This window comes from Miniopterus schreibersii (genome assembly GCF_964146895.1).
Source record: "Miniopterus schreibersii genome assembly, chromosome: 14".
NCBI classification, from domain to species: Eukaryota; Metazoa; Chordata; class Mammalia; order Chiroptera; family Miniopteridae; genus Miniopterus; species Miniopterus schreibersii.
The window spans coordinates 39044317-39072249 of record NC_138114.1 but is presented as its reverse complement, the minus strand read 5'-3'; the positions used below and the strand labels follow the sequence as shown (position 1 = coordinate 39072249).

Here is a 27933-nt window from a genome sequence, read left to right as displayed (position 1 = left end):
AATCCTAAGCCTATGCAAAGGTTAGGTTTCAAGCAAAAGAAGATTAATAAGTCTTCAGTATTCCTGAGCCCTACATATATAAATTTATGGTAAACATCTCATGATTCCAATATAAGTTTATTTCACCAGTAGATCAGCTTTTTCCTCTTGCTGTTAAGAGTCAGAATTAAATAGCTGGTGTCAAGAATGGAGAGAGAGCCATAGTCAGCATCTTAACTGTAGTCGTCAGCATGATTTAAATATAAGATATGCAGGATTATAGTTTTCTTACTCTGTGGATCAGTCTCTACTCTGGGTATACATCTAACCTAAGAATATCTCACGAAATATTGAGTAGTTCAGCAGGTAGTTCTTCAGCAGTCATAACTGTTAGGGTGTTGAGCAATTGCTTCTCATGGCCATCTCTTTTGGCCATCTCTCAAGTATCTCTCTATGGTTGGCTTGTAAGTAGAGGACAGTGGCGGAATTCTAAAGTTAACATTCCCATCAGCTGGTAGATTCAATGTTGGACTGCCCTCCCCTCCTCAGTCCCCCCCTTCACCTTGTTCTGTTCTGTTCATTTTGCAGGAAAACCTGTCAATTTCTAAAACACACTCGTCTGTCCCACACCTCAAGGAAAAAGTTCTTCAAGGGCAGGAATCTTTGTTTTGTTCCCTGATGGATCTTAAGCACAGTGAGCTGTGCCTGGAACATAGTGTGCCCTCCGCAAATGGATCCATGAAACAAATCAATCCTTAAAGAGGCAGCACTGTGAGACAGACAAGGGAAATCTAAGGGAGAGGTGAGGAAAGAAAGTTCTCATAGCCTCCTTGAAATACATGGGTTCAGTAACCTAGCGGAACCCTCATTTCCACATTGACCTTGTAAGTGGAACTGTCAACCCAGCCACGGGGCTAATTTCTCTACATCTGTTTTAGCCGCTCAGTCTGTGGCTTCTGAAAGCTGTGTGTGAGTGTCTGTGTTGCTGACAAGCACATGGTGGGAGTAGGGGCTGGGGGAATGATCAGTGCTGACGTTCTGGCCATGGGTTCTGGGCCCAGCACGCACTGGCGTTGTTTTTGTGAGGTGATTCTCTTAGGATAAACGATGTGCCCCATCAGCAGAAAAAGTTGCAATGGATGTGCCGAGTTGTGCTGAACTCCCTAGCCTCGTGCCCCATGTCCTCCCCTTTCCAGTTTATTCTTTCCTCCCATTCCCGGCAATGCAGAAACCTTTTGGCTTTTCTGCCCTTTCTGGATCTGGTTCAGGGTTGTCATGATAAACAGTCATGCTGTGTGCTTGGTCACTTTATTATAAAGCAAGGCCTCAAATCATATTAATAGCACTGTATAGGGTGCTAAAAAAATTAAGGTTGCCACAAATACACCACAGTGCTGTCCTGTATAGACCAGTATCCAACTGCTTTCATTTCTTACTCTGTGGCTGAACACTTGTTACCCACCACTTCCCCCAACAAATCTTAAACTTTGCTGCCTGGCCCTCAAAGCTGATCCAAATCTACCATATATATTAATTTACTTCCCTGTCCCCACTTTTTACTCTACTCAGACAGATCTCTTTTTCTTTCCTACAACAATAATTATAGCAATAAGTACATCATAAATTATAATTATGCGTATTTCTTCTTTCTATTTTACTGGGTTTCATTAAAAAATGAATAAAAGCCGGGCCTGCGTGGCTCAGCGGTTGAACATTGACTTATGATCCAGGAGATCGCCGTTCGATTCCCGGTCAGGGCACATGCCTGGGTTGAGGGTTCGATCCCCAGTAGGGGGCGTGCAGGAGGCAGCCGGTCAGTGACTCTCATCACTGTTTCCACCTCTCTCTCCCCCTCTCCCTTCCTCTCTCTGAAATCAATAAAGATATATTTTTTTAAAAATGAATAAAAAATAATAAGACAGCCTGGCGAGTGTGGCTCAGTGGCTGAGCGTCAACCCATGCACCAAGAGGTCACCAGTTCAATTCAGTTCAGGGTATATGCCCAGGTTGTGGGCTCAATCCCTGGTTGGTGGCATGCAGGAGGCAGCCAGTTGACATTTCTCTCTCACCGATGTTTCTATCTCTCCCTTCCCCTCTCTAAATCAATAAAAATTTAAAATAATAATACAAATATCCACACATCCAGCACTCAATTTAAGATATATAAAGCTGAGTTGGTTTCTGCCTTCCACCTCCTTTCCCCCTTTTGTAGACCCTCTGGTTCTAATAACTTAGAAAAAAAAATTAAAAGATTTCCTTTTATTTACATATGACAATAATACCATGATTGTCACCTAAGAAAAGGTGCAGTAATTCCTTAATATAATCAAGAATTTAGCTGATATTCAAAATTTCCCCATTTGTCTCAACATTTTTAAACTTGATTTATTTGAATCGAGATCCAAGAAACGTTCACACATTGCATTTTGTTAATGTGTTTCTTAAATGGCTTTTAATTGATAAGTCCCCTTTCCTATTTAATCTTAATGTTTTGATTATAGTTTATTTGTTGAAGAAACTGGACTTTTGTTTGCCACATTCTGGAATTTTTTTAAATGGCCTTTGATAAAACTTTATTGGCATGTGGTGAGTTAACTCACGTTTTCATCTGGGGATCACTATAGGAGGTTCCAAGGTATTCAGCTTCCATAAATAGAAAGGATGTACTAACCCACCTTGCTTGGTGTGGCTCAGAGGTCACTTCTGAGAAATCTTCCAAAATGTCCCAGGTATCAGGGAATGACATTATCAACAGCAGACCATCTCTATCTCAAAACATTTTGCCTGCAAGGGTATTTTATAACTTTTATTTGGCAAGGCATTTTCATGTTCCCTTGTGTTAGGGCAGAGAGTTGAGAAGTATGTGAGTAGTCTGGTTTTCTTCTTTTAGACAGCGTTTGTTGCTTTAAGGATTGCAGGGCTCAGGGCCAGAACCTCCTTGGGATATTATTGTCTTACAGTTTAGATCTGCTTATCAGGAAACAGAATCCCTGGAGGGTCAGGTAAGAGGAGATGAGTTTACGTTAAAACCAGGCTTTTGTGAGCACTTGTTGGGGTCCTGTATAATTGAGCAGTTAGCTGGACTTGGAGCATAATACTAATACATATGTTTTTCAAACCCATGGATTTTATTACCTGTTCTTTTTCCTGCCACTATATAGATGTTCAGTCATTATAATTTGGACCACTGTAGACATGAAAAGAACCAGTTTCTTTTTTATATTTTAGTCTCGCTGCCTTGAGCTGCTAGTCAAATATGATAGCTCTGTAGGGTAGTGAGCCAATATTAAAGTAAAAAGAATAAAAATTGTTGAAGTGTGAACCTATGTTTGGATTTACTTATTTAGTGATTTGAAGGTTGTAAGAATAAAGTATCTCAATGTCAGTCTTTTCATCTGGTTTTAAAACCAAATGCTTATTAATAAAGCAAGGCTAAAAATCTAATGAGAAAGACATTTAATACATTTCTTATAACTGTACTTCTACTTTTATTATGAGGCTAATTGGTTATTTTAAGTAAGACATTTGCTTTAATTAAAGGCATTGATGACAGTAAGTTAATGAAAATTGTGTTAAGTTTTGCCAGTATGTCCATTCTTATATTCCACAGTAGGAGTCAGGCTTGGTCAGTATTCCCTTCTGTGACACTGAATGCTTAAAAATTAAAATATAATTATTATTCACAATAAAAGTATTAACCAGAGGTGATTTGCTGGTATATTGCTTATCCTTCCTTGCAGTCATCAATTAACAATAAAAATAGGCACTTCATGTTCACACCCAATCACAGGTAGCAACAGCACACACGAGATACTGTGTTTGAAAAGCAGCCTCTAGATGTAATTGTGTTGTATTGTAAAGCTGTGCCTTGCAGAGAACTGCCCGTATTTTGGTGAGGGTAGATTTTAGGGTGTATGGTTGGTGGAGAGTGTTCAAGAATGAGGCAAGGACCAGGTCATGATGAGCAACTGCAGGAGAGTTTTAGTTGTAGTTTCCTACAGGTGATGGATGGGAAGCCCTGTGGAATTTCAAGCAGTAGAGAATTATGAGATTTAAAAAGAGAATCCTGGTTGCAGTGTGGAACAGAGGGAGATGAGACTGGTAGGTAACCATTTAGGAAGCTATCACAGTAGTTCCAAAGAAAAGAGGGCTAGTCTCAAGTAGAACACTGGCAATCTCAAATTGTAAGTTTCAAGCCCCAAAGAACAATTTTTAAAAGACCGATGCATTTGAAGGTTTTAGCAGTAGTGCCAATGGTTTTCCTAGAGGTACGGGAAAATTTTTTTTAGAAGAGTAGATCAATTTCATATCCCTCTTCTATCCCTGGAAGGCATTTGGCAAAGGTTTTCTTGGACCCATATACAGGGATCTCGTTTGTAAACTGCTGCCAAATTCTTGTGGGTCTGTTGTGAATGCACAGCTCATTAGAGCTTTGAGTAGAGGGGGCTGTCAATTGCTTTGTCCTTGTGTCCAGTAACCACAGAATTACATTACTCCTCCTTCCTCTCAAGAAGACAATAGCAGTTTTGAGCAGTTAGCCCCACCCGGGAGCTGCTGCCCCGCCTGTATTATTTCTGTTACAGTCTGTCTGGGTGAGGATGACGGTCCTCTGTACCCGCCTCCTCCCTCTCCTCCTCCATCGTCGTCAGACCTTTCTCATAACCAACATTTACTGAGTGCTTACTGTTTGCCGGGAACTGTATTAAATGTTTCACTGACGTTATCAAATTTAACCCTCATAATTTACTTTATGAAGTGAATTACCGTTACTTTCTTCAGTTTACAGGTGAGGAAACTAAGGGTCAGACGGGTTTAAGTAACTTGCCCAAGGTTACTTCACGTAGCTTGAGAAAAGGCAGAGGCAGGAACTGCACCTAATTCTCTCTGACTTTGGAGTCTGAGCTCTTAACTGTTATAAATATAGTTATTACTTAATACATTTTAATAGCAAATAGGATTTCTCTGTTTAAATTTGCCCTTTTATGTGTACCTGCTCAGTGAAAGTCCTTGCAATCAAACACGATTTTCTACTCCCTATTCCCAGCTCATAGCAGATATAAAACACAAGTGTTGAACGTTTTCAAAACATGAAGCGCAGGAAAACCTCACGGGGAGGAGTAGAACAGGTAAGCTATTTAGATTTCTAGCTTTTTTTCAAGGCAGACAGACTATTCATGTATGCCTTCACTGTTTTGCTTTAAGTATGGCAATGTCTGAAATAGAGATGCTCATTTTTAAAAAATTTATATAATTCACATAATATAAAATTTACCCTTTTAAAGTATATGATTGAGTGGGTTTTTTTTAGCATATTCACAGAGTTGTGCAGCCATCACCGCTGCCTAATTCTAGAACATTTGCATTGCCCCAAAAGGAAACCCATACTCATTAGTAGTCATTCCCCATCTCCTCCTCCTGAGCCGCTCATTTTCAAACCTGTTATATACCAAAACACACCCCAAAGCTATGAAGAATATTTTGAGACTACCTGTCCACAATCCCCCTCTCTTTAACGCAGATAACAATAACAACACCCGTGTGTAGTTTACTATGTGTAAGGTACTATCCTAAGTGCTTTACATATATTTACTCATTTAAATTTCACTATAACCCTCTGAGGCAGGCTCTGTTATTAAACCTGTTTTACAGATGGGGAAATGAAGGCACAGATAAGTAGATTGCCTTGAATCATTTAATTCTAATAATGGATGGAGCTAGCCTATAAATCCAAGCAGTCTAGCTTTGTAGTGTGTGCTCTTAATTATTACATATGTTTTAAGCTGATCATATTCATAGTTCAGAATGATATGAGGACTTTGAAAACATTATGCCAAGTGAAAGGAGCCAGTCACAAAAGACCCACATAGTGTATGATTTCATTTATTGAAATGTCCAGAAAAAGCAAATATATTGAGACAGAAAGTAGATTAGTGGGCCTGGAGGTGGGTGGGGGGCTATTGGAGGAAATGGGAAGTGACTGCTAATGGAAATGGAATTTCTTTTCAAGATGATGAAAATATTCTAAAATTGGTAGTGCTTAAGGTTGGGAACATACTGAAACCCTATCAGTTGTACACTTTAAATGAATTGTGTAGTATGTGAATTATAACTCAAGAAACCTGTTTTTAAAATTTGATATGAAGAGAAACAATCAGAATGATATTTTTTTAGACTACCTTTATCTTCATCTGAAAAAAAATTATGTGTGTATACATATACCTAAACACACTTTCCTCTTTTCCATTTTATTTGGGGTGCTTAGTCACTTACAGCCAGTTCTAATTCTAAGCATTATACTTTCCTACTCAAACATTTCGGGTGCTTCCAAATGCCTAAAAATCAAAGCCCAACCTTCTTAACCTGGCAGTTAGGCTTATGAGACCCTGTACAGCTCTGTGCGAAAGAGTAGCGTGATCACTGGGAATGTGAATATATATTTTGATTTATAACTTCAAGTAGTTCAGTGTGTTAAATTGTTCATGCTGCAAATATTTATCCAGAAGATGACTTATGTGTATTTTTTTTAAAAGTTTTTAATTGATTTTTAGAGAGATAGGAAGGGAGAGAGAGAAACATCAGTGTGAGAGTAGAACATCAGTCTGCTGCCTCCTATATGCCCCCTACCAGGAATCGAACAGCAGCCTTTTGGTGCCCAACCAACTGAGCCACACCAGCCAGAGTGACTTATGTGTGTTCCATGGAAGGGTGAGGTGTTCAGCTATTCCAGTCAAAACAGCCAACACCTATAGTTGTCTTCTTTTTTTTTTTTTTTTTTTGGCTGCACAGTGAAGAACTACAGAATCTCTATAGCTTATCACAGTAACCATTTGCTTTCATTTTTATAGGTCTGAAGATGAAGACTGGCTGCATGTCCTAGGTGGTTTGGCTCAGTGGACTAAAGGGTCTCAGGTTCAATTCTGGTCAAGGGCACAAACCTTGGTTGCAGGCTTGATCTGCGCCCTGGTTGGGGCGAGTATAAGAGGCAACCAATTGATGTGTCTCTCTCACATCAATGTTTCTCTCTATCTCTCTTTCTCCCTTCCACTCTGAAAAGCGATGGAAAAAATATCCTCAGATGAGGATTTAAAGAAAAAAAAAAGAGTGGCTGCAGATTGGTTGATCTAGTCTAGGCCGGGCAGAATTTTATAGGCTTCCATTCAGATTCAAGTCTTTTTCCCCTTGTCTTCATTCTGGGGGCCCAGGGCTGAAGGGGCAGTGACTTCCCAAGGCATGCTCTTCTTATGGTGGGTTATAGGAACACAAGGGGACACGCTAAACCATAAATGGTAGTTTAAAGCTTCTGCTCATGTCATCTGCACTAACACTTCATTTCTTAAGTCACATGGCCAAGTCCAAAAATGTTTCAGGGAAGTTCACTCTGCCCACAGTGGGAGACACTACATAATTATACAGCAAAGGGTATGGATACATAATTATATTACAAGAAGGTGAAAATTTTGACTAGCAATTTGATCTACAGAGTGTATATTACAAGCACAAGAAGTAGCTGAAGCTCTCATCAACATGAATGTGAATGGACATTTGTATATGAATGAATAAAAATTGTCAGGGCATGTCAGGGATGTTAGAAGATTGGGGGAATATTGTGAATTATGGTGATTCACTGATTCTTGGATTATTTCATTTGTTTATTTATTTATTGTTAATCCTCACCTGAGGATATTTTTTTCCATTGCTTTTCAGAGAAAATGGAAGAGAGGGAGGGAAGGGGGAGAAAGAGAGAGAGAGAGAAACACATTGACTTTTCTAGTCAATGTGAGAGAGACATTGACTGGTTGCTTCCCGCACTCGCCCCAACCGGGGGTGGGGAGTGAACCCGAAACTGAGGTATGTGCCCTTGACTGGCAATCAAACCCAGTATCCTTCAGTTTGAGGACCAAACTCTAAACACTGAGCCAAACCAGCTAGGGCAATATACATTCTTTTCAAGTGCACATAGAGCACTTACTAAGAGCATAAAACATCGCACTATGTTTAAAATAATACAAGGTATGTTTTCTGACCATAGCAGAATTAAACTGGAAATTAATAACAGAAAGATCTCTGGATATTTGGAATATTTGCATAGTAAACAACACATTTCTAAATAACCCAGAGTTAAATTAAGAAATCATATGGGAACTTAGCAGATATTTTTATATGGAAGAGAAAGTACTACATTAGAATCTGTAGGATCCAGCTAAAACAGTGTTTAGAGGGAAATTCATAAATTTACATGTGTATATTAGAAAAGAAGAAGGGTTTAAAATCTGTTATATAAATATCCACAGGAATGAGAAAAAGGAGAACAAATTAAACCTAAAGTTGAATGAGGAAATAAAAATAATGCTTCTTTTCTAGTTTCTGTAAATGACAAGTTTTAGTTTTTGTCATTTGTTTGTTTAAAGCTACTGGTCCCTGTTTTCCATGGTGCTTGGATGTTTGTGCTCCTTAGAATGATCTAAATCACCCACTCTGAGGATGGAGAGTTATTTTCCCCCCTATTTTTCTCTTTTTTCCCCTTCCCTATTTTTCTTCCTCCAAATCTTTAGTTGTTGTTTTTTTAATTCCTTTCCTGACTAAGCCTTCTAAAATACCAAGAATACTTTAATAATGTAAGATAGGCCAAAGGGTAGAGAAACTCCTTATGTCTTTCTAAATCTTTTTCTTTAGCAGAAAAACTAGTTTGTACTTTAGACGGACAAGGAAAAGAAACAAGATGCCTATCTCGCAGATCTCTGTAACACTTATCCTCATGGCTGGGAACACTGGGTTAGTAAGTGTTCTTGGCCTTCCCTGGAAACTGTCCTAAACACTGCGTGTTTTCACGTGCTTGTTGTGCTCCTTGCTATATGCAGCCTCACCCGAAAGTTTCATTTTAGAGTTTTACCTTAATCTGCACTTCTGCAGCTGCTATCGTATGTATTATCTGGGCATTTATTACATACGCAGCAGAGGGGAGGTGTTAATTTTAATGTGTCACTAAGCTACTTTGCTCAGACATGTCCAGTGTATTTACTTATGAGTCAGTGATTCTTAAATTTCCTCCTAGAATTGAGATTCATGTATAACAAATGTGAATCTGAGAGGGTACTTAAGTAACTCTTAAGTCAGCCCATTTGAAAATGTTTCTTTAATGTAAATTTCCTCAAATTTGATAGGTCTTGGGACCTTCCTCCACCAGTGCAGTTTTGTTAAAAAGAGAAAATTGATGGAGAGATTTACAAGCAAAATTTTAAAAAGTAGCTTAAAAACATCAGCTTAATGTGTGCGTGGGAGGTGAGGGTGGAATCCTGAAGTTGGTTAAAACAGCTATACCATAATGGTTGATCCTGAAACTTCCTTAATTTAAATATATATGTATTTGGGTGTTTTAGATAAGAGTTGTTCAGTTTAAATTTTGAAAAGGACTGAAGGGCCAGCCCTTCCATAATTGGCAGAAAATCTGATGTATATCTTGTTCTATCTGCTGAAGTTATTGCCTTCCAACTCGGGATGTTTGAAAGAAGCAAAAATCTAATATAAATTGTAAGACAGTTTATGATAGCAGATTCCTTTCCTTTTTTTCTGGCGTTTCTCTGATCATCCCACCTAAGTCAGAACAGGCTTTTCATTTTTTCTACAGTCCTGCATTCCATGGCCTGCTTAACGAAAGTACGTGTGTGAGTCAGTGCTGCGGTCACCAGGAGAGCATGGGTAGGCAGAAGAGGCTGAAGGAGGGGACACGGGCCAGGCCACGCTCCCCAGCCTCACGGGGTGAGGGGGCGCGATCAGGATGGGTTCCACTTTTCCTCTCACCCGTTGCTAGTTCTCTGAGTAATCCCCTCAGTGACTGCTGACTTTCTGTCCAAAATGAACTCCAGTGACATAAGCCAGAGAAGGAAGGGCTGTTTTCCTAGCCTTTCTCATTTCCTCCCTGAAACAGATTTAGACTTCATTTCCTGACACCTCTTATCTTTTTACACAAAGGAAAGACTGTTCTTTTTAGCCCTCTGTTGTCAAGAGTAAGAAAGCTATGCTGTTGCTTTTGAGGGTTTTTTTCTTTGTGTGTGTTTTTAAAAAATATATCTTTATTGATTTCAGAGAGAGGAAGGGAGAGGGAGAGAGATAGAAACATCAATGATGAGAGTCATTGGTCGGCTGCCTCCTGCACGCCCCTGACTGGGGATCAAGCCCGTACCCGGGGCATGTGCCCTGACCGGGAATCAAACTGCGATCTCCTGGATCCTAGGTTGATGCTCAACCGCTGAGCCATGCCCGGCCAGGCGCTTTTGAGGTTTAATATTCTCATTGCTGGGACTTGAAATTTTAAAAATGGATTCTCATTCCCAAAAGATAATGTTTTCTGGAGATTTTAGTTCCAAGGCATATGGAAATTTCCAGATGCTCATGAAAGTGTATTCCTCTGAAGGAACCAATACTGCTGAGTCCCCACACAGATCACCCCCTGCTCCTACCCTTCTCAAGTGGGCAGAGATGCGCTGCGCTGCTCCAGCACCCCCCTCCGTAGGAGCAAACAAGAACGGAGAAACCGCAGTCTGGCATCCTTCAGTTAAGGAAACCCCTTCAGAATTTTCTTCTGGAAGTCTTAGAATTTAGACTTATGCTATGAATTGGGCAATATTATGGAGAATGTAGAAGGTGTCATTCTTGCTTTTTGAAAGAATATAGTAAATTTTCATAGCTCTCACACATTGTGTTCTACTTTTCTAGTAGTAAAATAGATTGCTCAGAATTTTAAAATAAGAACTTAGAATCTGGGTCCTATATCTCAATTCATCAAAAGTGGGGCTGATTTATTAGGGGGTGGGGTGGGGGTGGGGGAACCCAGGCATCAATATTTTTCTAAATCTTTTTTAAAGCCTTCAAAATTTATATCTCTAGCTCTTATTTCTTACCTGGACTTAGAAGGATAGAGTTCAGAAACTGATTTTGTAGTTTTCTCTATTCCCTCCACTTTTTTTCATGCAGAGTTCTCATAAATCCTTAAAAATCCTTTTGGGCCTGTCTCCATCAGGGGCCAGCAGAATGTAGAAAGCACACCAAAATTGGGTGACTTGAGGAGCTCCTACTTAAAGTGGAGTGAGCAGGTTTAGGGAAAATAACAAAGAACTGTACTGTGCCCCATGGCTAGCAGGAGAGCCACTCCAGGACTGAGGGGCAGGGAGCTGGGTGGCTACCTGACTCAAGAGAAGGAGCTACTTTGTGGGGCCCTCCTGATGGTAGCTGTGGCCTTCAGTAGAACAGTGTAGCCAATTTACGGCCCAGCAGGGAGGGAACCAGGGAAATAAATACCCCAACCTCACTGCCCTCAGCCTTCAGATCTCCTACTGGTGTCACCCATTGGCTGAACCCACCTGGAAGCAAGAGGCAAGTGAGCGCCTGGACGCAGTTCTTGTGGATCAGCCTCCTGGAGCACAGCAGGATGGAGAAGGGCAGAGGACACACCTAGGAGGGGAAGTGGAAGACACAGCGCATGCTTATCCTTCCGTGTCCTCAGACTGTCCCAGGTTGCGATCTTTTCTCAAAACGCTGCATTGGAAATTATTTATTATGTTGTTTGATATCAGTATCTATCAGGGTAAACATTTATAGTTTGTGATATCAGGAGATTTTTTAGCAAAGTATGTCCAGACTTGTAGATATGCTGCTTATTAAAAATTACTCAAGTTTCCCAGGCCTTCTTTCACACTCTCACATTTTATGACATACCTTAAAAAAAAATCTTTTTATTGTGGTAGATATATATAGCATAAAATTTGCCATTTTACCATTTTAAGGGCACCTTTCTGTGGCATTAAGTACACTCACATTACTGCGCAGCCATCACCACCATCTATCCTCAGAACTCTTTCATCTTCTCAAACTGGAATGGTACCCATTTCCCCCTCCCCCACCCCTGGTGACCACCGTTCTACTTTGCTTCTGTGAGCTTGACTACTCTTGATAACTCATGTTAGTGAAATTATACGGTATTTGTCTTTTTGTGACTTAGCATAGTGTCCTCAAATTTCATCCATGTTGTAGCATATGTCAGGTTGTCCTTCCTTTAAAAGGCTGAATAATATCCCATTATATAGATATAACACATCTTGTTTATGCGTTCATCTACCAGAGGACTCTTGGGTTGTATGATACACATTTTTAAATATTATCTTATTTCTGAATATGAATGCATTCACTCTCATACTTTTAGCTTTTACACGTGCAGCCTGATGTCTCACAAATCTACAGGATGATGTCAGAGCCCGGCTGTAGGAGCTGAGACGTGAAAGGTGAGGTGGGCTAGAACAGGAGAGGCGGGCATCATTTGGAGGAAGAATTTAAATGTGTGGGAAGACAGGAGAACCCACCATGGATAAGAGAAATAGCATGTAAACAAAGGAATCAGCTCTGGACAGAAAGAGCTTTAGGGCAGCAGAGAGTGTTTTGATTGGATAGGACTGCACTGAGGACTACTTATGAATAAGTGGGGTGAGATACCGTTAAAAATTTTGAAGTTTGCTGTAGCTGGTTTGGCTCAGTGGTTAGAGCATTGGCCTGCAGACTGACTGAAGGGTCTCGGGTTTGATTCCGGCCAAGGGCACATACCTTGGCTGCAGACTAGGGCTTGTGGGAGGCAGCCAATCGATGTGTCTCTCCCACATTGATGTTTCTCTCTCTCTCCTTTCCATTCTCTGAAAAGCAATGGAAAAAATATCCTTGGGTGAGGATTAAAAAAAAAAAATTTGAGGTTTGATTTATAAAAAAGTACTTGCCAGACAAGTTTAGAAAAGCTGGATTAAAAAGGGTTCTTGCCCCAGCCGGTTTGGCTCAGTGGTTAGAGTGTCGGCCCACGGACTGAGGGGTCCTAGGTTCAATTCTGGCCAAGGGCATGTGCCTCAGTTGCAGGCTCGATCCCCGGCTCCGGTTGGGGCATGTGTGGGAGGCAACCAGTCGATGTGTCTCTCTCACATCAATGTTTCTTTCTCTCTCCACCCCCCTTCCACTCTCTCTGAGAAACAATGGAAAAAATATCCTCCGGTGAGGATTAAAAAAAAGAGGGGGGGTCCTTGGCTAGATTGTCTCAGTCTTTGATATACTAATATATTTCATGCCCCTCCAAGACAGAATATGGTTTATAGCCTTCCTCAAGTGCCTCTCTCTCTCTAAGATAAGTCGGAGAATCTCTTTCTAAGATTAGTGATCAATGGTCAGGTTATCTGCAGTTTTTTTTTTCCCCTCTGTGGGGGTCAGTACTTTGGGATAGGAGTCCAGTTGCTTAGGACAATAGAGGAGAGTCTAAATGCTCTTGTCAAGCCACCAAACAGGATTAGAGAAGAAATATTTAAAGAATACTGGGTTAAAGGTCATCACACAATTAGCCTACCCAGTAGAGCCATATTTTTAGCCTGCATGGGAATTTGACTCCATTTGGCTTGATAAATATTTATTGACTATATGAAAATAGGAAGCCCTTGTAAATTCCTAAGCAACTGAGTAAAAATCAACAGTTTCAAAGATTAACCAGGTTCACTGACAGATTAGTGGGGAGAAAAAAATGATATCTTTGGCCAAAAGGAGAGGAAAATGGTACTTCCTGAAAACCCTATAAACAAGTAATAAACAAGATAGATATGCTGGTGTACTGGGGGGAAATGTCTCTGGTTTATTTTTAAATGCATCAAAAATAAAATAAAAAATATTTGAAATGCATAAAAAATAACATGGATTGATAGATGGATAGAGATAGATGATAAGTGATGAAGTGACTGCAGTAAGATATTAATGGTAGAATCTAGGAGATGGGTGTAAAATTTTTTCACCTTCACTGTTTGAAACTTTTCATAATAAAATGTTGAAGAGCCAAAGACAATGGAAGTCTAGAATATTCTGAAGGAAGAATCGGTGAGATTTAAGAGAAGCAGTGTTTATAGTAAAAAAGAACTCGGGCATTGGAGTCAAATAGACCTGAGTTCTGGTTCTGGCTTGGCTGTTTGCTAGAGAGTTAAATGTATTGCTGAGTAGTGGCACGGGGACTTGAACCCATGCACCCTGCTTGGTTCTAGTGCCTTGGTCTTTACCTTGTAGTGCTGTGATGATACGAGCTCCTGGCTCAGTGCCTGGCACATGATTAGATTCTCAAGTGGTAGCTGTTGCCATTAATTAATGGATCGTCTGTGGGCTGCAGAGATGAAGTAAAGAAGTCTAAGATTTTAATATTTGATCTGGAAGATTTGTATAACACTGTTATGCAAGCTGGAAGGTAAAACTATTTGTGGAGAAGAGATGGTTTAGTTTTGTGTTTTTTTAAGTGAAAGCAAGTTTATTGAAGGAGAGACAAAAGCTCCTGCTGCAGCTAGAGGGGTCTTGACCAAGTAGCCTGAGATGGTTTAGTTTTAGGTAAGTAGAAGTGTTACCGGGGAGATGTTAAGAAGACCTTGGTTCTCGTCTTCTTGAGGGAAAGATTTCAGTGCAAGAGACAAAGAGTAGAAAAGAAAGCAAGAATTGGTTGGTCGCAGCAAAAACATACTTAGAATGGTGAAACAAGGAAGGTGCATAGAAGTTAACAGGAGAGCCCAGGCTAGGCTGCTTTGGCTCACTGGGAAGTCAGAGAGAGAGAAGGGGGCCTTTGAGACAGGTTCAGGAGGTAGGCCAGGGACGAGCTGCCTCTGCCCATTGCTCCCCTGGTTGCAAGTCTCGTGGGGTCCCCTTGAAGAGGAGAAGGAGATGGCACTGGTGTCTTCCCCAGGGGCGGGGGGAGAACTTGCATTGGGACCTTCATTTTCAGGGGTTTTAAAGGCAGGGTGTTTAGCGGGGAAGTCAGGGGTGGATCAATAGAATATTCATTAGCTTTATGCTGATGTACCAAAATGAGATTTATTATACCAAAATGAGATTTATTCTCTGAATTTTGTCTGTCCTTGGGTGGGGTTGGCAAATGGCACTAATTGGATTTCTGTTATCTGTTCCCTGAGTAGGATGACTTAAGCTATCTATCCTCTAGCTGGGGAGCAGTGCAAACCATTTACTGTCAAGTGTCCTTGGTTTAGGAACGATAGGATTTACTAGGTGGCTGCAAACTGCTGTTTAACTATCTGTCTCAGTTTCCCTATTCCACTTGTCCTGGAATTTTCCTAGCTTTTACTATGCTGTAACAGAAGTAGAGATTTTTATATGAACAGTTTCATATATATTCCTAAAGTTCAATAAATCACTTGCTCACCGAGTATTGAAGAGTGTTGTATGTGCTGAGCACTGCTCTAGACTAGTGAACAAAACAGACAAAAATCTCTTTTCTTATAGAGTTTTACATTCTACAAAGGTTTGGAGAATTAGGATTTTTCTATTTCCAGTTCTGAATGACTGCAAAGGTGGAAATGCAGGCATTCACCAGCAAGAGAAGGGGGGACATCAGAAGCACACCTCTGATGTCCCTGACACCATTGCCATGAAGGCAGTTATTTCCTCTGCTTTCTCTTGAGCCCATCTGTGTTCTGATTTCCTCTGCAGTTCTTTTCACTTCCATCTGGAGTTGGTGGAACAGCTTATATAAGCTATTTATGACTGTTTTAAAATGTATGTTCAGGCTTCTAAAATGGGCCAGATAGGAACAATTATAGCTGCTTTTCATAGTGTAGTCTATGAACAGAGAAGACTGAGATGAAATTCATGATATTTCACATAAAACGAGGACGTTAAGATCTACTTTCTTGTCTCATGCATGAATCCTGTAATTTAGCCAGGCTCTGACTTCAGCGCCCTTCTAGGGTGTGTATCTCTCGGCAATTACTCACTCATGCCAATAGGGTAGGAGGTCAATCAGTAACAGTATTTACTGAGCCAGACCCTCCTCTGCTTCTGAGTCATTTTCTGGTAGAGCAAAGAAGTTCTCAGGGAGGAGCTTTAACTCTTTCAGATGGCAAAGGTTACTTCTCGGTGTGATAGGGTAGCTCTCTAAGTCATCCTGTAGGGCTTATACTAATTCTTTGCTTGGTATTTTAGATAACGAGGTATATATTTAGTCTGATAGTGAGATGGAATTTGAGAAAATGTAGAAGGAAAATAATATCCACCTTGTCCCAACCTTGAGTTGTTTTAATAACGTATAGATGGCTAAGAGGTTTGCAAAATACTATGTTTGTTTTAGAAAAAAAATATTTATGACACCACCCTTCTGTGGAAATCTGACATCTGGCAGCTTCAGCCCTTTGGAAGACAGCCAGAAACTAAGAACAGGGCCTCAGAGCACATAATAAATAACTGTTGAAAAACTCTAGCACTAACACATGTATTTTACCGTCACAGAAGAGTTTGTTAGCCTCTCATTTGGAGCTTGTTTACTTTTTATTTATCTGGGAACTTTGAACAATTTTGGCCATGTATGTGTGGTCCCCCTTCCCCAGGAGATTATAAACAACAATCTAGGAAGAGGTTGGAAATGTTGACAGAGGAGATAAACTGATAGCAGAGGGAAGGCTGACATCAAAAGAGAAGGACCTAGAAGCTGTACAGTACTGGTATTATGTATTACAACACAGTACAGTAATGTATGGTCTTCATAATGAACTTGCATCCATCTGCCAAAGAATAAGTCATGTGCGGTGTCTTCTTTTGAAGAAGGCAGAGGGATACATAGTGTGTCTTTTTAAACAGGGTCCAAGTTAACCAAGTTTTGACATGTTGAAATGGTAAATTCTGTAGTGTTTATATACTTGAAATAGCACACTCTCTAGTGATGCCGTATCAGTGACACAGATTTGAGCTTGTAACTGATTATGGAAATGATGTTTAGTAATAATTGCTAACATTTATGGAGCATCTGCTGTACCAGCCCCATCCTAGGCTTTGGAAACAGAGAGGTCTGGGTTCCCAATTCCATCTCTGACTTGCTGTTGTTGCGGAACCGGAGACGTTCACCTTATGGAAAGACCAAGGGGCACTCGGAGGCTCGGGGTTCAGGAGGTTTATTTTATGCTAGTGGGCCCAGAGGAGTCCAAGTCCAAAGTCTGAGGCCTGAACACCATCGGGCTAGGAGTTATATACCGTCCATGCTTCTGCCTACGTTGCGATAGGAGGCAGGGCTCACCTGTCTAGTTTGGCCCACGGGAAAGTGGTGGGGTGCAGGAAGGGGAAGCCCTGGGGGGAACTGTCAGCCATTTTAGACCGAGTTTTCCCTTATCACTGTGTGACCTTGGACAGATTACATTGCCTCTTTTTTTTTCTTTTTTTTAAATATATCTTTATTGATTTCAGAGAGAGGAAGCGAGACGGGGAGAGAGAGAGAAACATCAATGATAAGAGAGTCATTGATCGACTGCCTCCTGCACGCCCCACACTGGGGATGAAGCCCCAAACCCCGGCATGTGCTGTGACCGGGAATCGAACCGCGATCTCCTGGGTCATAGGTCAAGGCTCAACCACTGAGCCACGCCCTGCCGGGCTACATCACCTCTTTGAGCCTGTGTGCTCACATATAAAATTGGGAACCAATAATATATGATAGGGTTGTTGTGAAGACTCAGTGAAGAAAGTACATAGTACAATGCATGGCACATAGTAAGTGCTCATTAAATATTAGGCATAATAATAATTATTTTATCATCATCATCATCATCCCCTTGATGATTGTTATGAAAGTATGATTATTTCCATTTTTCTGAACAAGGAAACTAAAGCCCAAAGGGTTTATTTAGGTAATATGTCCAAGGTGAAATGGCTAATCAGTAGTGGAGTTGGGATTTGAACATTGGTCTCTTTCACTCATACTTTGCATTCACATTACGCTGCCTCTTCAGCCTATGATTATAATTAGATTTTCTATTAAAGAAAGTATGTGTTAGGAGAGGGCAGAGGATGTGGGAAATGTTACTAGCCACTTCTCTTTTCCACTGTAGACCCAAGTCATCTTGTTATAGAAAAATTTCCAGTAACACAAAGATGATAAGTTTCACTCAGCAGTACAAATTAAATATGAAATGTTTAATTGTGTTGTAAAATATATATTATGCAAGATTCATTAAAATCTTAGCACTCTGCATTAATATAGTGAACTATTTATCACATGCCTAACATGTTTGTCTGTATCATTTTTTTAGATTATAAACTTAACAGAGCTATAACCATCTTTTTTTTTTAATTGGGCACTTAGTGCTTTTTTATGTGATTATAGTTATATGTGAGATGAAAGTTAGAATCCTCATCTCTGCCAACACCAAATGAATACTTGATAATTAAAGAAAGAAAGAAAAATAGACTTGGGGCCTGGACACTCTGGAGGTCTTCAGCTACTCCTTGTAAAAGACCTAGGGAGAAATAAATGTAGCTAATCAGGGCTGATTGTTTACAGGTGGGCATTTGCCCTCTATGTATTTATTTCCTCCATTTCTGTTGCTTAAATATGTACTTAGGCTCCCTGGCCACACATGTCAAAGTCATGGACACATCATCTTGTTATAGCACAGACACCATAGCAGTGCACTGATACTATGCAAGGTTGGGCCATGCATGTCTTTGAACTGAAAACACATTCTTGAGCTGGTCTAATGTACAAAATCTTGTCTGGAGTTGCCTTGCACATAACCCGTTTTTTGTTCTTTTAATGAATTTTTATTTTTTCAGTATGTTTGAAATCTCAGCTGCTGAGGCTCTCCTGCTGCTGTTCTTTACGCCACGTTACATTTTTTTTTTTGCAGACACCATCTCTGTAGGTAGGAATCAGGATGCCCTCAGTCTGAATCCTGGCCCTGCTGCTATGAACTAACTCTGTGAGCTTGGACAAATTAAGTTTTCTAACTTGCTGAGCCTCAATATTCTAATTTTTAAGATATTATGGGGAATAAATGATATTCCATATTTAAAATCCCTACTTTTTAAACATCGTATTTTTAAAATACTCTGTTTGCCTGGTACTTGAAAAATGTTAATTTCCTTACTGCCCTCTTCAGTAGATTGAAAAGTCTGTATTTCCCCACTTGTATCTTTTCTATCACTCACAGGTATAGGTCACTTTTTTTTTTTCTCAATTCCAGAATGACTTTGAGAATCAAATGAAAAATGTATGAGGGAATTACTATTTTAAAAGAAATAAATGAGACTACTTTGATATTTTTAAGTATAAACTTTTTATTTGCTTAGCTTTGACTTTGTTATAAGTATCTTTATAGCTTAAGCTTTATCATTCTCAAGATATAGATCTCTATTACCATGTCTTAAATACTTATGCTTTCCTATTTCTTTTGACTCTTCTCTCCAGGTTATAAAACATGGAGGCTGGCTCAGTGGTTCGAGCCATCTTTGACTTCTGCCCTAGTGTCTCAGAGGAGCTGCCACTCTTTGTGGGAGATATTATTGAGGTGTTGGCAGTGGTGGATGAATTTTGGCTTCTAGGAAAGAAAGAGGATGTCACAGGTAAGAAGTTCATAATTCTTCATGTACAAAATGGACCACAAGCCCTCCCTTCTTTCCATATTAAAAATAAAGATTAAATGAGAGGCCTAAGTCCATAAACTTCAGAATCCTTTTGTTTTCCATATGTATTTAATCTGATTTCTGCCAGCAAGGAGAGAATGTCTGTTACTATTCCATCTCTCCTTACTGGCTTCTTCAAAAGGTTGAAGTGGTCAGTCAGATACCTCCTGCCCCCAGCCCAGTTTTCTGTTTTCTTTCTCATCATTTCCCACCATTGATCATTTTCTTCTGAAAATATGCATTATCCCTCTTTTTAGAGCTCCCCTCTTGTTTGCCATTTTTTTTTACTACCAGCTTTTATCTGATTTATGGAACATAGGGCTTCTCCACCTTGTTTTTTCTGGCTGTCCTCTTTTAACATTTTCCAACCTTTCATTCTTTTAAAGGGAGCTGATGCACCCTGTTCACGTCTTCCTAGATCCGTGGTTCGCCCAAATTAATTAAAGCTATCTTTTCCCCTAGATGCGCCTACCTCCCATTTTCCATGCACCTGGTTTCTTCTCTTTTGTTCTTTAAAATATATGTTAGCACCAGTTTCTTTGATTAATTAGCATAGGGAAAGATGGAAGTTTTCCCCCCCACTATGCCCCTGTCTTAAATCCAATCCTTAACTTACTTGCATATGTTTATGTAAGTCTGGGTTGAAATATGTTATACAGTCCTTAGAACAGATTCTATTGACACCCCACATTTGGTAGATAATCAGTTATTTCTTAGTAGAAATGACATCTCAGCTGAGACAGAAATGATGAATAGGAGCTAGCCAGGCAAAGAGGACAGGCAGAGAGAATTGCTTGTTCAAAGGCCCTAGAACAGGGAGAACACTGAGGGACTGAGGGAAGTTCAGTATGGCATGAAGTGTGAGTGGCTGAAGAGGGGGATGGTGCCCAAAGATGAACAGAAGTTATCTCATGGAGGACAGAGTGTGCCATGGTAAGGAGTCATGGAAACCATTAAAGTGCTTTAAGATTGTTATCAGATTTTTAGGGGCCGCCCTGCCCCAGTGGGGAGACCCAGAGAGACCCTGGGGTGGGTGACACTGCTGGGGCCTCCACCTTGATTTCTACAACCAAGTCCAGAACTTCTGACCTGGAAAGTACATATTTTTAAAGACTGGAAACTGGCGGAATGATAGAAGCATCTATGAATGATCTTAGTACTGCTTTCATATGGAGCTTACCAAAAGTACAAGTTTAGCTTGTTTGAAGTTGCTCAGAGGTAGAAGATGGTATAGGGGGGATAAATGGTCATGGAAAGACACTTGACTTGGGGTGGTGAGCACACAATACAATATACAGATGATGTATTATAGAATTGCATACCTGAAACTTATATAATTTTATTAACCAATGTCACCCCAATAAATTAAATTAAAAAATAAAATAATCTGAACCCTTAAAAAAAACGAAGTTGCTCATTTTACTTTGTTCTTTGGCAAAGCTGGGTCTAGTGTGCCTGTTGCAAGTGGTAGACTTTCACAGTTAAAGTCTTAACTTCCATCAAGGAATAAAACTGCTCTTGCAGAAATTTTCAGGTCCTTTTTGTTATGCCTAAATTGCTCTTAGAGTCCAGTATTTTTTTAAATTATTTATAGAAAGAGTCTATATCTACTGCTGAGTTATTGGAAACTGTACTATGTGCTTCAATAATTGTATTAAGTTGCACAATAGCAGTGTGACATTAATATGCAGGGGGGTAAATATCTGAGGTCTCAGATGACTTCAATGCCTTTGTAATAAAGGGTAAAATAAACTTTCTCAGGGTAAAAGCTGTCTCATGAATTGTGATACTCATTATGAGGGTTTTAATGTCCCTTCATTGGATGGAGTGCTTTGTAATTTTAATTTTTAAATGGTGTTTGGGATCCTTGGAACATCTAAATAAAGAATTATCAATGGCCTTAACCAGTTTGGCTCAGTGGTTAGAGCATCGGCCCACAGACTGAAGGGTCCAAGATTTGATTCCCACCAAGGGCATGTACCTCTGTTGCAGGCTTGATCCCCGGCCCTGGGGTGTGTGCGGGAGGCAACCAATTGATGTGTCTCTCTCACATCGATGTTTTCCCCCTGCCCTCCCCCCCCCCCCCGCCACTCTCTCTGCAAAGCAATGGAAAAAATATCCTTGGGTGAGGTTAAAAAAAAAAAAAGAATTATTAATGATTTAAAAATGATTTTTATCAGATTTTTAGAAAGCTCACAGCTGCAAATTGAAGGATGATAGGAAGGGGCAAAACCGAAGGCAGGGAGGCGGAATGGGTGGTTGAAGTAATCTAGGTGAGGGATGCTGATGGCTTGGACAAAGGTGGTGGGTCTGGAGGTAAGTGGACAGATACCAGAGATATTTAGAAGATGGAATCAATTAAAGCTTCTGATGCTTTTCAACTGACAGGCCCTGTCTCTCTACCACTACCTATCAAAACCCTACCATCTTTAGACCCAAATTTTATCTTTTTCATAAAATTTTTCATATTCTTCCTGACCCATTCTCTCTCTTCTTAGAAATCCCATAGCAATTGGTGTCTATGATGTGACACTGGATTTTAGAATTGGATTTTTGTTTATATCTGAACTAGATTTTGTCTGAACTCAATTTTTAGATCTTTGAGGGGCAAGACTGTCTTACTCACTTTTCCCTCTGCAGTGTGCCTTACATAGAGTGATACCCAGTAAATGCTTATTGGATTGAATTGTATTCTCAGTGAGTTTTTAATTGGGCCCTATAAATGGGCCCAGAAAAAAGTTTTTTGTCCTGGCACACAGACATAAAAAAAAATTTCAGTATCAGAAATGTTTGCTTTTATTTTCAGGACAGTTCCCCAGTAGTTTTGTGGAAATTGTGACCATTCCCAGCCTGAAGGAGGGAGAGAGGCTGTTTGTCTGTATCTGTGAATTTGCATCCCAAGAGCTGAACAGTCTTCCCCTCCATCGAGGTAAGTTGATCATCACGAGTAGACTGTTTAAAACTAGGTCAGTGGAGTTGGTCCATTTAACAACTAGATCTTTTTTTGAAGTTTTTGTAAGTGGCTAACCTCTAGAACGTCTTCAGCAATACAAAGACAGTGCTGACAATGCCAGTGCCTTATATTTTAGCAGCATTTTACAATTTCCACAGTTTTTTTTCACAAATACATTCTTACTTGGTCCTCAACACAGACCTGGGAGGTAACAAAGTGGGTACTACTGACTGCATTTAATAAATGATGAAAATGAGATTCAGACAACGTTACCTGCAGATGAGAAGTTTTCGCCTCAGACTGTGAAGTCTCATCACTGGATTACAAGTCCAGGATTGTTTTGCCACTGCCCCATGCTGTGGCTATACTTCAGACTGCATTTATCTTTTTTCTCATAAAAACTGATATGGCTTTGCTAACCACATTGCTACTTATTAATGCATAATAGTGGGGTGGGAATTGTGATATAGAAATTAAGAGACAGATGTAAAATAGCCCCATTTTACTATTCTACATTAGGTGATGTTATTAAAGTTCTCATCAGAACCAGTTTAAAAGGAAGCAGTTTAAAATGGATAGCCATAGCCAGGCGTCAATGAAATCCCAAGTACTTCTCACTTGTGCTCTGATAGACGTGTGAACTCCTGAAGATGGACCATAAACTGTTTCAACAAGTATACTTGATGAAGTCCATGCATTTCTGCACAGGCACAGACACCGATAGTGTTCTGGAAACTGACAATCAGTGCAATTTTGTGATGACTCAGAGAACGGTCTCAAAATGGTAGAATTTGAGAAGAAAGGAATATTAGATTTTGACTTTAATCTCAAAATCTATTTTGAGAGTTTCTTGCACTTCACTTTACACTGAGACTCTGCCTGTATTCTGTGTACTTCCTTTCTAATCAGTGTTGGGAAGGCAGGCAGAAACAGATGTTATAGCAGGGAGCCTTAGCTGTCCCTACTCACCTCCCACTGGAGGGCTGTAACCCATGTCAGGGAGTCAGAGGCTGTGGAGAAACGGCTTCCTCCAGAGCTGTGCAGATGATGTGCATGGCGTGGACTTGTCCTTTCCCACGCCTGGCTCCTGGAGCAAATAGCTATAAGAATATACTATGTGGGAATATACAGTATGTCTGCATCTGAGGAATTTGAGGGCGTGGCTTCTGGAAGTAGCTTTTTTGCTTCATAATTACATCTTATACAGTCAAGTCTTAGGTACCAAAAGGAGAGATTTTCTGATGAATGACTTCCATGGGAAGACTAGTCTAATGTGTTCTGAAAGTCCTTTGAAGTTAAAATGCACCTCAGGAATCCCAGATTCTCAGGAAGACCCTGGGGTGAGTCACCTGTATGGAGGTCCTGTTGGGTCCTAGAATCTGCCGATCTTATTTTAACTAGCTTTTTTTTTTCCTTTTATTTAAAAAAATTTTTATTTTACCTTTATTGTTGAAAGTATTACAGATCCCCCCCCCCCCTTTCTCCCTCATTGACCCCCTTAACTAGCTTTTAACCAATGAAGCCTAATGAGTTGAAAGATGTCAGTAGAGCCCAAGGGAGGAAGATACAGGGCAGGGGGATACAGGGAAAGGAGAGTTATCAGTGGTTTTATCTTGCCCTCTTCTCCGATGCTCTGCTGCCAGTAGACACACTGACTATTCAGCCCTTTCCTTCTGTGCTTTCTACACCTTATATGTTTTCCGATCGGAGCACACGAGCCTTCGAGGGTGGGGACGGTAGTGTACCTATGCAGTTTGTCTTTCTCTGGGATGTGTAGCATGAGGCGAAGCAGTGATTTTCATTTCTCTTGTTTTCTATACATGACTGTCCACATTAACAGGTATTATTAATTTTAGTAGTTGGAAACAAAATTACTAAAAAATGAAAATACTGTTTTATACCACATATAGCTTATAAGACTCGAGTCTAGGCTTCCTGACTTTCAAGGCTAGTGCTTGGAATGGCCCTTGTACTTCTTCGACTGAAAATTGCTCTTCCCATTAGATCAGCATCTCAGCTCATGAACAGCTCCATTCCTCTATCCCTGTGCTCTAGTTTACTAATCCTGCTGTTCCTTTATTGTTTCTTAGTACCTTCTGTATAGCAGTGAAGCTCCCCTTGTTCAGTGAAAATGAAACTGGTGACTTAATATATGTAAGGAGGAGCATGTGGGGTAATGTTTGAGATCTGTTTTGTTTTATCATAATGACTTGAGTTAATTATTTACTTATCTTTCAGAAATATTATTGGGATTCATAAGAGGAAAAATTACATATTTTTAATTATAAAATTATATCATATAAAAATTGTATCTACATGTAATTATATGTATGTATTTAAGGCAGACAGTATAGCTTAGGGGATGAGAATTCTGACATCCCTAGATTTAAATCCATTTCTACAACTTAATAGCTGTGACTTTGGGCTACTGACTGAAGTTCTCTTGACTTCAGTTTCCTTGTCTATAAAATTGGGATAATACCTACCCTGGGGTAGTTGTGAGGATTAAGTGAGGTTATACAGGTAAAGCCTCTTGCACCAGTAAACACTTACTAAAGATGAGCTATTTTGATGATTCTTAACCTGGGATTCCTTGAATTTGTAGATGTGCCTCAGGGACCTTGTTTCCCAGTAAACAGGTGAACTTTTGTGTGCATATGCATTTTTCCAGGGAGATTCTAACTGGAGTCAGAACCCCAAAGGTTCTTCCAGTAGGTGTCACCCTTTTTCCTTTTCCAGAAGCTATCCGATTGTTTGGGACTGTTCTCTATATTTTGAGTTATATTTAAACTCAGCAACAAGGCTATCTCTTAGAAGGATCAATGTAGCCAGGGTCACTGACTGTCCTAAAAAATAAGGAGAGGCGGGGGGAAAAGAGAGAGACCCCCCCCCCCATAACAATCAGAGTTATACGGAAAAGATAAAGAAAAGAGAAAAAAAAATTAGAAGAGATGAAATATCAGTAATCATTGCCCTACATAACACAGAATGTGTCTCCTTTGCCTAAAACTTCATATTTCTAGCCCACTTCCTCACCCCCAAAAAAGGACCAATAAAAAATAAACATCAATTTATTTATAAATAAGTTGATAAATGATAATTTAGCAGTCACATCTGCAATGTGAGATATTAGGATTAAGGTTCTGATATGGCTCATAGGTAAACCTAAGTAAAATAAATGGTTAATCCACATAAAGCACACAGTCCCCTGGGCATTAGGATGCAGTGGGAGACCTAACACTCAGAGTCCGACTACTTATTTCAGATTCTAAGAAGACTTGCATTTGTTCTTATCATCTTTCTTGTTCAACAAAACAGTCCAGCCAGCAGTGTTGCTCCTGGGGTTAACAGCATGAGCGAAAGGCTCAGGCTGGCTACGAGTCACCACACTTCCTATTTTTTGATCCTTGAAATCTGGTCACTGTACTCTGGGAGTTCCTCATCCTGTTGTTTCAGAAGTCTAGAAATGACCACCATGCAGCCTCCATTCCTAAGGAATCACCTGAGATGCCGGGGGAATAGCTGCAGGGCTCTTTTGGATGACAGTGAGATACTCATGCAAAAGATTCAGTAAACAGGACCGTCAAATAAGGGTGTTGAGCACTTATTGCTAAAATGCTTTTCAGGATCTAAATGGTGATTTTAAAAAAATTTACCTTTATTATATAGAAATAACCAACAGAATGACCATCTACCAGGTAATAAAGCTTAGCAAAATAGTCACCCAGCTGAAAATAGGAAACAAGGCTTGTTATAAGTGTCTCATGGAGATCTGGCAAAACAAGGAAAATATTGTAATTCTACAGCTTTAAGAAATCCAGTTCACTTCAAAGCCAGTGGAGTAGGAGGTATGGCACGCTTTTATTGTTCTTACCCACCACAAGGCCTGTTGTGTCTGAACAGCCACGTCTACAGTGAGTTCCCCTGTGGTCCTGATGGAATGCCCTTAGCGTCAGTGGGGAGAAAATCACTTGTAATTCTCAGGACCACAAGCTCTGGCCAGTGGACACTGAATCATAAATTAAAGGAATATAGAAATATAGGACCAAGACACTATTTTTCAGGTACATCTAAGCAAAACAGTATCGAATCAGTGAAAATGTATTGGGTACCTATCACTAAGTGCAATATTTTACAGTAGGGGCTATGTAGTATATAAAAATACAAGTGTCAAAATTAGCAATATAAGTGATCATTCTTTTAGTAGGCTACAGATGGCCAAGATGAATGTGGGCTCCTAGGTTTTTTAGAGTGGCATGTTAAGGTTTCAGATGAAGAAACTTGTATAGGAGACGAGAGTCCCCTCCTGTGGAATAGACTCTCATAGGTGACATAATATCGGTAGCTGGGGATGGGGGCAGGGATATTATGACTGGATATAAATGCCAAGTTACACTGAGGCAAAAACACGTAGCTTAGTAACTAAACCTCTTTAGAGAGTATCCAGAGCAAACTTATTTTTTATATATTTCAGGTAGTAAGAGTAGGATTATTAGAGAAGGAGCCTTTAGCAGTAGGAAGAAGCCTTCATGTCACCAGGTAAAAGTTGGAGCAGGGGAGCGATATGGTAAAATTGGTATAGTTGTAATCTTAGGCATGAGTCATTGGGTAAACGGGAAGAGACAGTGTGTAAGGAGTGAGATGATGGGAGTTGGACTAAGGGGGTAGCAAAGAGCAAGTAATGAATGGAATAAATATTTTGAAAGAAGAAACTAGAGGGAAAAAGGAAGTTAGCAGCATGGAGCTCATTTTGGAGGGAAGGTATAATTCATTTATTTGAGAATTGGAATTGAAGAATCATCATTAACAAATGGACAATGAGTGCTTGCTATGGGAAAGGCACATGCCAGGCTCTTAACATACAAAAGAGAAGTGGTACCTGACATTAAGGAATCTATAATTCACTTGATAGGAAGATGGGACAGACTTAGTTTTTTAAAAAAAATCAAGAGTAGATGCATTGATAACCTAAAAGATAATCCAATTTTCAAATATGCTTGACTATAAAATGACTCAGGATTTTACTGGGAGCTTTGCTCTTCTTCTAGTCTTATTTGATTTGGGCCAGTTGCATTGCATTTCTTGATCACCTCTAGCCATGAAAGTAAAGTTGACTTAGGTGTCAAATAAGAGGAAAGTTAAAATAAGATTAAAACTGATAATCTACAAAATGAATAGTTCATAATTAGATAATTAAAAGTTTGTTATAAAATAATTTATTGCAAAACTCTAGAGTAATTTTTTAACTGGAGTGAGTCTTTTAAAACTGAACTTTAATTTCATTTTTTCCAGAAACAAACACTGTCTCTATGCTTCCTTTACCTCAACTTTTCCAACTGTAAGACAGATGCTAACTTGCAGCTTTATATTTTATCAAGATAATCTGAAACACCAATATTGGAACTATAAGTTATTTTCAAAAACAAAAGTTCTGATTACTAGAACATTGTTTTAAGATTTTATTATGATGTATTTTCAGGATACGTATAGTTCAAGAAGGCCCCTGGAGATAATAAATAAAGGGTTTATTGCCCATACCCTCTACCCTACCT

General features: G+C 39.8%; 1 protein-coding gene across 2 annotated transcripts in view; it reads left to right on the top strand.

Moving 5' to 3' along the window:
• Nucleotides 1-27933, top strand: part of DNMBP (dynamin binding protein) — an 87370-nt gene that overhangs the window by 6177 nt on the left and 53260 nt on the right. The window contains exons 1-3 of one of the 2 annotated variants that reach the window (XM_081158961.1): nt 739-781; nt 19214-19368; nt 22235-22357. In XM_081158961.1, the coding sequence (XP_081015087.1) occupies nt 19224-19368; nt 22235-22357 (268 nt within the window). In that variant the 5' untranslated portion in view covers nt 739-781; nt 19214-19223. Of the gene's footprint in view, nt 1-738; nt 782-19213; nt 19369-22234; nt 22358-27933 lie in introns of those variants that run through there. The other variant, XM_081158960.1, reaches the window with a different exon arrangement.